The sequence below is a fragment of the Eptesicus fuscus genome, chromosome 24 (genome assembly GCF_027574615.1).
Source record: "Eptesicus fuscus isolate TK198812 chromosome 24, DD_ASM_mEF_20220401, whole genome shotgun sequence".
In the NCBI taxonomy this organism is placed as follows: Eukaryota; Metazoa; Chordata; class Mammalia; order Chiroptera; family Vespertilionidae; genus Eptesicus; species Eptesicus fuscus.
Window position 1 is genome coordinate 10,417,634 of NC_072496.1, and position 12,569 is coordinate 10,430,202.

Below are 12,569 nucleotides of genomic sequence, written 5' to 3' on the forward strand. Positions count from 1 at the left end.
GACGCCCACAGTCCCTCCGGCACAGGTGTTCTCCGCAGGCTGTGATGTGGGCAGGATCTTTAAAACCTCTGAAAGAGCTCCTTCTAGATCCGAGGCGGACAAGGGCTCCTCATTTTGGAGGGCCGTGGTCCTTCCTTTGTGATACCAGTAGCCATCGAGGAAAAGAAGCAAAAGGAGTGACTGTCTAATCCGTTTGCGACCTGTCTGGTGAGGATTGCAGTTGCATAATTCGAATTACGCTTTCCAGAGCTTCCACAGTCTCATGAGCCATGTTCCCTTCCAGCAGCTTAGGCCTTAGTATCTGGAAATAAACGTTTTGTTTGCTCGTGAAGTCGACCTAGCTAAAGTCGGCATAATACCGGACGACAACAAACTTATACGTCATTAACGTTTAGTGACATTCAGTGAATTAAAAAACACTAAAATATAGAACATGGAAGTCTTATTCTTTATTAATACTTGCAATTCCTTGTCACTATCCACTCTCTTTACCTGAGAACATTTTCCTAAGACAGTTTCCCTGTTACCCGGTGACCCACATGAGGGCGGGGGCGCTATGTCCCTGCTTCACCATTGTGGGCACAGCACTTGGCGGGGTACTAGGTGTGAGTGGATGGGCATTAAGCAGCTGTTGAATGCATTAATGTTCGCTGAAGATAGAGACAATAATAAAATGGTAATTGTGTTGCTGGGAGAGGCATATACATACGCAATCATACAATACACACAAGTGCACACTTACAGCGCATCTCATAGTTTTGTAACGGAGAGGGGATGATCTCGCAGGTGGGGGTAAGGCATCTCCCCCTGGCCTGCTGAAGGCTCCACATGTGATCTGGGAGATCCAGGCCCCTGACGTCAGCCTGCTCATTGGTTCATAGTCCAAAGAGAGGCCACACGTGAGGCCGGGGCTCTTGGCTGCCTCCGTGTGAAAGCGCGTGTCGTTGCCACCATCAGGATGTGGTGATGCGAAGATGGGCGTGGTAAGAGAAGGACAAGAGAGTTGGGCCCCATTAGGTTAGACAAGGGTCCTGGGGTCTCCAGCAAAGAAAGAGCATTGTCATAAGCTAGCCTTCCGGGTTGGGCCAGCTTTGTGAGAATGAATTCATGGCTGTGTATCAAGAGAGTGGCAATGATGTCACTAAGAACAGAAAAGTTTTAGGAAGTTAATTATTTTTGCAGATTTAAACATAGTACCGTGAGGACAACTAATTCTATTAAAATAATTAGTTCCATTTTTTGATTATACATTTTAGTTCAGAGAAACCAATGGACTATAAATCTTTTCATACACATCCAATATATGCTGTCCTGAGGACATTGAGGGTGATAGAGAAGGTAAATACATTTTTATAACCTATGAACATGAAGGTGTACATGTGAATATTAAGTACTCCCCTCATACAAAGAAAAGATTTGATTTCCTGCTAACACAAATAATAATAGTAATAGCAAAACAATAGCTGCCTTTTATAGCTATGTGCCAGACACTTAACTCTCATCAGTAGCCCATAAAATAGGTATTGTTATTTCCACATTTAAATGTGGAAACTCCAGTTTATAAGTATTAACCAACTTAATTATCAAGATAAGACAACAAATTAAGTAGGATTATAATACAAACAAGATGTGAATGACTCAAAAATTCATGGTTTTACTCACTTCTGTATACATCAACTTTTCATGGAAATGGTCATAAAATAGTATTCCATCTAGTTATGTGAAAATATATATTTTAGTTACTTTGACTTGTCCAGTGTCTTATTCTCAGTGCTAATACTTAATATTCCTAAGATCTCTATTTTGATTTTTCTCTGGTTTTAAAGAAATAACTGTGTGTATTTTTTTAAAACTTTTATTTTGAAATGCATTTATTTTTAAGAAGTCAAAATGTGCTTCTATTGCCTTTCCTGGAAATGCCCTGTTTTAATGGGAGACATGGTAATGGAATTCAGCGAATCGCTTAGGAAGCTGCTTGACAGTTTCGAGCAAACCCCGTGTAACTTTTATGAAACACCTCCACTCCGTTTGCCAGGTAGAATTTCCCCAGCACACTCTTTTTTAGATTACGCTGATTCCATTTTTAGGAGAGCGTAACAGTAATAAGGCATTATTCCACAATGTGAGCGCTGTTCTCTCTTTTCCCTTTTAATTGAAGGATCAACTATTCACACAGGGACATATCTGCCACATTCAATCATCGTCGGAGCTCAGTTGATATTCACGTTGCCATGCTGTCCTGGGGAAAAAAACAAACAAATGTGTTTGGAGCATCGCTATTCACTAGGCATGTTATTTTTATGACACACTAAAGTATTGCTGTTTAATTCTTACTGTAAACAGGATTCCTCAGTTTAAACAGAGATATCTTGTATTAAATTTACATTGCGTTGTACTTGAGTTGCGTCTCCTTGGTTATGCGTGACATCCTATTGAGCACCTTAGGAAATGCAATTTGACATGACACGATGAAGAGGCCCACGGATGTCTATCCCAGTGGATGTTCTCTGTGGACAATTATGATTCCACTTCCCTATGAAAATTAAACACCTTAAAAATTCTACCGTTATGGAAAGAGAAAGGTGATAAACTAGAAACTGCTCACACCAGGTAGCCAATGGGAATTAAGTGTCCATTTTGTAGATTATCCATGAAAGAAACAGAGTTTATCGAACTGGATTAAATAACCCGATCCCCCTTAACACGTAGTGTAATGCTGTTTTCTTTTCTTACCACTCTCTTACTGATTATTAGTGTAAGAGAATAAGCAAGGAAAAAAAGACAAAAATACAATACAGTACAGTATAATTAAATTTGCATTAAAAAATCTTTATTGTTGAAAGTATTACATATCTCCCCTTTTTTCCCCATTGACCCCTTTCTAACCCACCTCCGTCCCCTGCCCCAGGCCTTTACCACCCTGTTGTCTGTCCTTGGGTTATGCATAGATGCATATAAGTTCTTTGGTTGATCTCTTCCCACCCACCCATGAGGTTCTAGAGATTGTTCCATGCTTCTATGTCTCTGAATCTATTTTGTGTATCAGTTTGTTCATTAGATACCACATGAGTGAGATCATGTGATATTTATCTTTCTCTGACTGGCTTATCTTACCTAATAATAGACAGACATGTAAATTGACTGTACCTCCACTATGCCACCAGCCAATCAGGAGTGATATGCAAATTAACCCAACAAAGATGGTGGTTAATTTGCATACACAGGCACTGAGTGACGGAGGCGGGCGCGAGGCTTGCGTCATCGCCATGGCAATGATGCAGGCATTCTGCCCCACCACCAGTCTCTCAGGGCCTCTGGGCAGCTTGGGAAGGCAGGGCCGGAGCGGAAAGAGGCCGCTCCCGGAGCAGGAAGAGACGGCTCCGGGGCCTGAGGGGAAAGGGGATGGGCCGGAGTGGAAGGTGGTGTCGGCAGCTAGGGGAAGGAAAGCCCATTCTAGCACAAATCTTCGTGCATTGGGCTTCTAGTCTTAGCATAATTCTCTACAGGTCCATCCATCCTATAAATTTGCATTTTTTTAAATCTTAGATATTTTCCTTTTGCCTCTCAATCCACTCTCCACTTATCCCCTCTCAGCCCTGTGTCCTAGGCTGACCTTTATTCACAATGTCATTAGGCTTCTTCTCTCGCTCTCTCTGGCTTCCTCTTGGTTTGTCCATGGGTAGGGGCAGGGGCAGCAGCAAGAGAGGAGAGGATGAAGGCAGACAGCAGTCTCAGAACTTCCCCGCCCCCCCTTGATTCCCTCTGCCTGGCTCTGGGCTCCAGGGCCACATTGCTCAACCAAAGGCCAGAGGTACTATCCAGTGGACCTTTCTGATAACTCAGCTCTTTCTCCAGATTCCCGAATCTGTTCATGTTTCCACTGGTCTCCCAGGAGTCCTAGCTGGTCCTAGCTGGGGATGCTTTATTATCATGGATTGCTCTCCCTTAACCCTACTGATATCTTCATGAATGGTCCCTTCACTAATTATCCCCCATTGTCTATTTAAGGTGCCACGAGTTTCCCACTGAGACTCTGATTGATTCCTAAGTCTCAGTTAATCCACACTTAACATGCAGAATTTGGGGGCTGGATGTGGAGATCAATGAGAAAGGCTTTCCTTCATTCCTGAGCGTCCATGGTAAACCAGCAAACAAACAGTGCCGTGTTCAAAAGTTATAAAGGCAGATGTTTTTAATCTGTGATATTTAAATTTTAAATATGAAGTGACTTATTGCTGCTATCTCATTGAAAGCTTCCTATTTGTTGTGAAATCTTTATTTGTTCTAATCAATCAAATAAAGATTGATGACATTTTTTTCCTTTTGGTGCACTAGTTCCTAGTGTCAAGTTCAGCATAAGGACCAGTAGTGTCCATGCTCTAGTGCAGCTGTGTCTCTCCTGTCCACACCAGCTAAACATGACCCATACGCACCATGGACAGGTGGGTCTGGCCTTTGGTCTAGGATCCAGCCCTCAGGTGGATCCTCCTTAACCTGAGTGAGTGTTCCAAGGAGCATTTAGCCAACAGTGAGATCCTCGGAAGGCCCAGGGCCACAGGAAAAGCCACCCACAAGCTGTTCACCCTTTCCGTCTCAGATAAAAGCCAACCAAAAGGTTGAAAGCAAAAAAAAAAAAAAAAAGAAGAAGAAGAAGAAAAGGAAGTTTACTTATTTCCATAAAGATTGATATTGTCTTATTCTTTCTGTCCCCAAAGCACCAAGCATAGTACATTTAGGTAATTGACTTTCAATAAATGTATGTGAATCTTTTCATTAGACTCATCTCAGTTGCTTTTAGGGTCAGAACATGTTTGTTTGTTTTTGTTTTGTAAGTATGTTTTATTGATTTTTTTTTTAAGAGAGGTAGGGCCAGGGGGAGAGAGGAACACTGATGTGAGAGAGAATCATCTATTGGTTGCTTCCTACACACCCCCTACTGGGGATGGACCCCAAGAGCCAGTATGGACCCTGACTGGGAATGGAATTGTGACCTCCTGGTTCCTAGGTCACCACTCAACCACTGAGCCACACCAGCCATGCCATCAGTTTTTTATTTTAATGCAATCCTTACATAATTTAGAAGAGAGCAGGAGACTGGCAGTGGCTAACAGGAGTAGTAGCAGCAGTGGGATATGGTCGCCAGGTTGCACACCTGAATTCCTATTTGTCTGACCTTGAGAAATAGCTTAGCTTTTCTAAGACTCCATGCGCTCAACTGTATAACAAGGCAAATAGCAGTTTCTATTTCTTGGTGTTGCCAAAGTTAATGGAAATAACTCATACAGAGCGTGTAGCTAATGTCTAACTCAAAGTTTCAGTACATTTTTAATAATAAAGTGTTTTATAATTTCAGAAATACTTACATGGCCTTTCCAGAACCTGGCATTTTACTTTTCCCAAAGCTATTCATATATGTCTTGCACTCGAGCCAGAAAAGGAAATTATCTCCTTAGGCTTTATTTTAAAAGTCCACTAGATTATAGTCATTAGTTTTTGTTACTCACCTTGGGAATCTGAGGGCATTGGAAATTGTTGTATTAATAGACGTTTGAAACTTATTACTTACTAACTGCATGTTTTTGGAATTGAATAGGAAATGTTTCATTTTATACTTCTATTCATATCCTAAAGTCTGCTAAGAGTAACAAGCTATGAAATCTGCCTGCGTATATTGATAAGAAATGGAGTGTGCTCTTCAAATGATGTCTCTTGCTGTTCAGGAATTTACCAGAAAGTTTGGCTGTGTGTCCTTAATTTGGGATTTTGTAGTTCATGGTCTTGGCCAAACCAAATCAAAAGAACAACCCGGCCTAGTCGCAGGCACCCTTTTTGAGGGCATATTTGGACACCAGCTCTAAACCATCCCAGTGTCCTGCTTCGGCCTGACCTTGAAATCTAGTGATTGGATGTTGACACCTGGACCAAAAGGCATAAAACACAGAGAGGCCAACATCACGTGTCTGTTTCATCCTCACAACATGTTTGCATGCTTCCTGATTTGGGGATGGGGAACTCTCTTCTTGGTAGTACTTGGTGAAGGCCTGACAGATCACTGATTGTATGTGACATGATCGGGTATGTCTTTGAAAAATGCCCCTCTGTCTCGAATAGGAAGAATGAATTCTATGGGAACATCAAAATAAGTGACTGTTCTTCTCAGGTGTGAGATAATAGCAGAAAAGATTCGATGGCCATAGATATTGACATGGGTAAAGATCAACTTGGACATAAAGCTGACAAGACTTGCAATGGATTTGGTATGGTGGATGAGGTAGAGGAGGGTGTAAAAAATATATATACTGGTATATTTAAAAGGCAGACTGCACTTACCCAGCGTATACTCATTATACAATTCGGTTCTACAATTGCTCTTTCAGCCCTTCCTACAAAGGTTGTCAAATCTGGATTATCTACAGAGTGTGTGTGTGTGTGTGTGTGTGTGTCCGATCTTACCTACACTGAAGTTGGACTCCAGTGTCATCTCCCTCTCAATTCAAGTGCATCCTATGTGCTAAAAAACAAACAAACAAAACAAAAACCAAACAAAACTTAGTGGTTGAATTAACTGTCACAAATCTCACTTAACTTTTATGCTCAGCTCATTGTCGTGTGCTCATCTGACACTAAGCCCTTGTCTCAGTCACCGTCTGTTATTTCTTCATCCAGAGTTCCAGTTGTCATGGGTATCTACTTTCTCTGCAGAGCTTGCTAGGGGTTGACTTGCCAGAGTGAGTCAGGGAGACACATCCAAGAAGTAACTTTTGAAAGACTGTCACTGAGGGAGAATGGAAAAGAACTCCAAAAGTAGACCCAAGGAGTGGTAAAGCAGAGCCGCTCAGGGATGTTAAGGATAAGAGCTGGGTGAGGGTCCTGTGTCTCATGAGCCCCAGAGGGTGTGACTGCATTAGAGACCTCAGTCTTTCATGTCCATGTGCGCGGTTGGACTCATCACAGAAGTGCTTCAATTACGTTCATTACCGTCTGAGTGAGAAGACAGGTGTGTAGCACTTGCTACAAAGATTTCCTTCCAAATGGTCCAGATTTTGAAAGTTTGTACTTAAGGGCTGAGATTTAGTTATAATGAAAATGAACTTCTGTAAAACATTTCATTTCCCAATATGTCAGGGAAGTGAGAGATTATGCACATAATCCCAGCATAAAGGAAATTCTCTGTTCCCCAATTATGTACGAAAAGGGAAATATTGATTTGGGTACTTTCTGTTTCAATGTTGAGAAGTAGGTCAGGTAGATCGCATTTCAGGCGACTTACAAGTTCTTTAAGAGCTTCTGCAACATATTATTTGCACGTAGGTAGGTGTGTGTGTGTGTGTGTGTGTGTGTGTGTGTGTGTGTATTCAGTGATTGCTTAGCAGAGTGCCTGGCACATCATAAGTTCTTGTCCTTATTATAACTGTGATTTGATCCATCTTTTTTCTCTTAAATTTTCAATGAAATACTTGGTTTTCCCTTAGGTGTCTGTTATTTCTTAGTTTTAACTCATTTGTGCTTTTGTGTGTCTCATATGAAGTGGCCTTAAATCAAATGCTTTCTGGTGAGCATCCTCAGAATTATCCCAGATGGTGCCCCTAGAATAAAGGAGAACCAATGGGAATAGCCATGGTCTTGTGGGACCATTGTGGCACGTGATGATAAATTGAAGACTCTCTTTCCAAAATCTGGAAATAGAGCTGCTTTCAGAAACATAAATTGTACAAAGTTGTCTTCAAAAAGAAAAATGGGTCATAAGTAGATTTATTAAAGTATTAACTTATTGCAGCTTTAAAAAGTGTTAATCCTTAAGGAAGTATTGATCAAGATCTAATTGACCAAAGAGAAAACGTGCGAGGCATTTAAGACAGGCTTTCTTTCATACGAGGAGCTGTTTACAGAAGAGTTGGAGGAACAAAAGGGAGAGGGAAGTAGATGCAGAACAAGCAGGGAGGCTGTGGGCTTAGCAATTTGATATTTAAGTGTTGACCCTTTGGGAAGAGACAGAGTTCAGACTCAGAAATACCAAATACTGTGATTCCACAAAATTAGGAGTCACGTCAACAAGTGTTTGTTGCCCGGCCAGTGTGACTCAGTCCATAAACCAGGAAATCACGGTAGGGTTCCCAGTCAGGGCACATGCCCAGGTTGTGGGCTCCATACCCAGTAGGGGGCATGCAGGGAGCGGCCAATCAGTGTTTGTCTCTCATCAATGTTTCTCTCTCTCTCTCTCCTCCCTCTCCCTTCCTCTCTGTAAAGTCAATTAAAAAATATTTTTTTAAAAAACGAAGTGCTTGCTTTTTAAAGTAATCCTTTGCTGTTGCTTGCTCATCATACTCAGTGCCAATTGTTATCTTTCCAGGTGTGATCACACGCTACGGGCTATATCTGGACGGACTTCTCATTCACAATTCCTCAGAGCTCCGCTGCCATGCTTACGGATTCGCTCCATGGAGCCTACATTCTTTCAGAGTCCAGGCCTGCACGGCCAGAGGGTGTGCTCTGGGCCCACGGGTGAGTGTGTGTGGACAGCCTGGGGTGATTCCATGCCAGGGGACAGGAACAAGGAAAACGCAGGGCTCTCTGCTGAGCTAGCCTTTCAAGGAGGATGGGGGGATTTCTTTTTATAAAATTTCACTTAGGAGTTAGTAATTGTCTATATTCAACATAAATTTCAAGAGTGCACATAGTGAAGGACAGAACCGTCTAAATTTTATTGAAAATAAAATGTGCAAACATACAATTTTGCCTAATTTAGTAACCTAGTTCAAGTATATTTTTTTCTCCTTGATAATGGGCTCTACAACTAAGTAAGTTTAAGTTTAAAAAGTGAAAATAATCGAAAACCTGTAACTGCCACAGTATGACAATACTGCTCCACAATAATTGGGCTAATCAGTGAAAAGATTGAGTTTGCCTCATCTATTAGAATAAAATATTTAAATGTTATGAGTGTGATATATAGCTTCATGAGAACAGTATTTAAAATTACATTAATATCAGCTTTTCATATCCTCATTTCAGAAATCTACAATACATACCCATATTTCATTAGAAGCTAAAAGATTGATGAAATTGTGCTTTTTATTACTGGTGTCATTTTTAAAATCCAATTAATAGTACGTAATTGTCATAGACTAGCAAGCCATTCTTTAGTTTCAAAACATTACATTTTCATTTTGTGCGTTTTTCTTGATTAATGAGATTTACCTTCTTTTAAGGGAAATGCTCATTAGTTTTAGATACTTTCTGGCATTCTTGACTCATGCCCTGTCATTTTAATGCACTCTGTCTTCATTGAAGAGTGTATTGTATAAATATTACCTTGAAAAACAGCGCCACCATTTCAGTTCTGCTTCCTTATTTTTCATCGCACCTCCCATTTTGTCTCAGCAATTGGTCGCTTTCCAAGCTGCTAATAACATCATCTATCCATGGAACCGAGCTGTAGTCTTTATTGCCATTAAGTATTTTATAGCCCAGACCCTCTGGATGGTTACTTACTCTTAAAAGCAGGAATGGCAATAGGCCAGCTTTTCTTCTCCATTCAAAAAAAAAAAAAAAAAAGGAAAAAGAAACAAAAGAACACTTCACAAGAGCTTGAAACTTAGACTTTTTCAAAAATAGGATCTGCCAATTGTGATCCCAGCCACTGCATGGGCTACCCCCCACCCGGTGTCTGGATGTTCCCACAACTTTAACCAAGGGGGACACGGTTATCGATCTGTGTCCTGCGTGTAAAGGAGGCGAGGTGAGCCTCATGAAATCAAATGCCACCGTGCCCTGATGGGCAGGGGAAGCAGAATTGGACTGTAAAACCCACTCTGCCGCGGCCTCGTCCGTTCCAGACCCAGTCTTGACACCAGGGGGACTGATTCTCTCCCCTGGGAACTCTTCCTCATCCTGCGCTCACTGTGCAAGCGCTCTTCCCCAGTCAGTGACCCTTCTCTACTCACTGGGCTTGAGCAACAATGGCTTTATTTAGAACAAGTCAACTAGATGCTGCCAGGAAGTTGAAACCTGTAGTCTTCAATTGATTTCCAAAACATTGTGTTCCAATTACAGTATGTATTATGCCCTTAAGAGATTACATGTGAGTATTCTGAATAGCCCTAGATATCTGTCACAATCATGTAGGATATTACAGATGCAGGTCTTTTTAGTTGATGATCTTTTTTTAATGTGTCTGTATTGATTTAAGAAATGTATGAATCAATCTTAAAAGTTAGACTTTCTTATGATCAAATTACAATATGACATTCAACAGAATTCAGCCAAATGTAATGATTGTGTGTGTGTGTGTGTGTGTGTGTGTGTATCACTTACAGGCATTCTTTATATGAAGCTGGGTGTTATAACATCTTATTGAAATAAAAGTTTATAATTTATATTTTTTAATCTTTTTATGGCAGAGATCAAAGAATAAATTTTGAGAGAGTCAAATTTTTGGTTCATCTAACAACATTTCTTAATGGTAATTCTGGGTTCTTAGAAAACCTGCCTCTTTATTTTTCATCTGTTACATATTTTTCCATGCATGTGGGGAAATACTATTCAATGTTTTCTATGACAGATATGTTCTAGAGCCTCGAATGTGGTATGGTTCACCCTCAAAATTTGCAAATTGCTCATATAAAAGAAAAAATAAGTTTAAAAGGACAAATTTGAAAAAATACAATATTTTAAAAATAAAAGTGCATGCACAAATTTTATACTCTTACCACTTCAATATAGTATTAGCTCAATAAGTTATTTTTCTCTTACCCTGACCAAGTTTATAACCTCTTATGTGTGGTTCAGAAGGACTTACTCTGTAGCCATTTAGGAAAAAATAAAAGATTACTTTGTCACTTGTTTAGTTCTTCTCCGTGTACACAATGTATTTTGCTTTTAAGGAAACCCCAATGTGAAAAACAATTGGTAATGTATTTGATCCTAATTTTAACATGCTAATATGCATCATCATATTAAATCTCGTAATTGGAGCTTTATAAAAGTATGAAATGATGAGAAGAAAAAAACAGAAAATGCAACAGAGAACTTTTTAATTGCTTTCCTTACTTTTAGTTATATTGTTGAATTACATTAGAGAGAAACCCTTCACACTTTGTGTCTCTAAAAAAATACAATTAATTTGTCCCTAGGAAGACCAGTTTGCTTTGGCTTATTTTCCCCCATTTAGCCCGTGTTAGATACCGCTGCCGTTGGAGTCTGAGATTGGGGATTTTATTAGTGTGTCTGGCCTTAGAACATTCATTGGATTCAGTTCCCCGGGGACCCTCTTAAGGACCGAGTCTGAAACTATAGGTCATTGCTGTGTCAGATAGTAAAAACCTGGCTTGTTTTCCTGGCGATGGCATGCTTGTACAGATAAACACCCACACACACACGGACACAGGCATTTTCACATTCATTTTTTTTACATGAATGTGTATGTAAGACACCAACATTTTAATTACAATATATTAGAGTCGGGAGAATTCTACATGGGAAATCAGCCCACTTATTACCTGCTGTTATGTCCCAGGCCTCCTTGGGAAGCAAACTGCTTCTCCTAAGCTTGTGATTCCTCAGCCATTACAAAAGGAAAATGATGCCTACTTTTAAAGGGTTGCTGTGAAAATTTAAATATAATTTATACACCGGTTTCTGCTATTTGGTAAGGGTTTCATCAAGAATGAAACGATTATGAAAATGCATATTTTCATTGCCCATTTGTGCTCAAATATTTTATTTTGTCTGTGTCATGGGAGGTTTCCATGTGAAATCCAAGCTAACTTTCCAGAATTCCTTTTCCTTGACATTCTTTTTAAGGCAAGTTAGATAATCAAAATTTTTAAAAATGTGAAGACCGAGTCAGTGCAAAATAGTATAATTGCTGAATTTAATGTGGAGCAAAATCTGGAGTATTTATCCAGATACTTAAGGAAATGTTAAAAATATATTTACTTTGAATTAACCAGACATTTGATGATAATAATATAATTATCTGAAATTGCCCTTAATTCTTCAACTGCTTTAGTCTCATTTTATTTTGAACTCTTTAAAATCATTGCTTTGCAATAGTTTCAACTATGTATGTAGACATAATGAAACCAGTTGCATTGTTATGAAATATTAAAATGATGAATTGATATTTTTTCAGTCAAGCTTCTTGGTCATATTTGTACATAGCTATCAGACTAAAAAAAAAAAAAGAGCAGGAGTTATAGATCTAGAGAACTCCATAGCCTTTCTCAGATGAAACTAAGACATGTTGTAACCTCACATTTATTAAAAATTAACACTGTCTATTTCACATTTATTTTCATCATTGGGAAAGTATATGCCCCCAACAAATGGAGGTTTCATATTGAGAATATTTGCCTGCCTGAGGATTTCATGTTTGATCAACTTCTTGTGAGGCATGGGCCTACACTTTAAAAATAAGGTCAAAATTGTCAACATATTCAAGAAATCTTTTTTTTAAAAAAACAATAGACATTTATTTTCTCACAGTTCTGGAAGCTAGAAGCCAATGATCAAGGTTCGAGCTGATTCATTAAAAGACCCACACTTATGAGTGATACTTATGATTTGTG

General features: G+C 39.6%; 1 protein-coding gene across 1 annotated transcript in view; it reads left to right on the plus strand.

Moving 5' to 3' along the window:
• The window catches only part of USH2A (usherin), a 407,070-nt gene that overhangs the window by 208,248 nt on the left and 186,253 nt on the right, over positions 1–12,569 (plus strand). Inside the window, exon 35 of the mRNA XM_054712927.1 lies at positions 8,351–8,502. Within this exon, the coding sequence (XP_054568902.1) occupies positions 8,351–8,502 (152 nt within the window). The remainder of the gene's footprint in view (positions 1–8,350; positions 8,503–12,569) is intronic.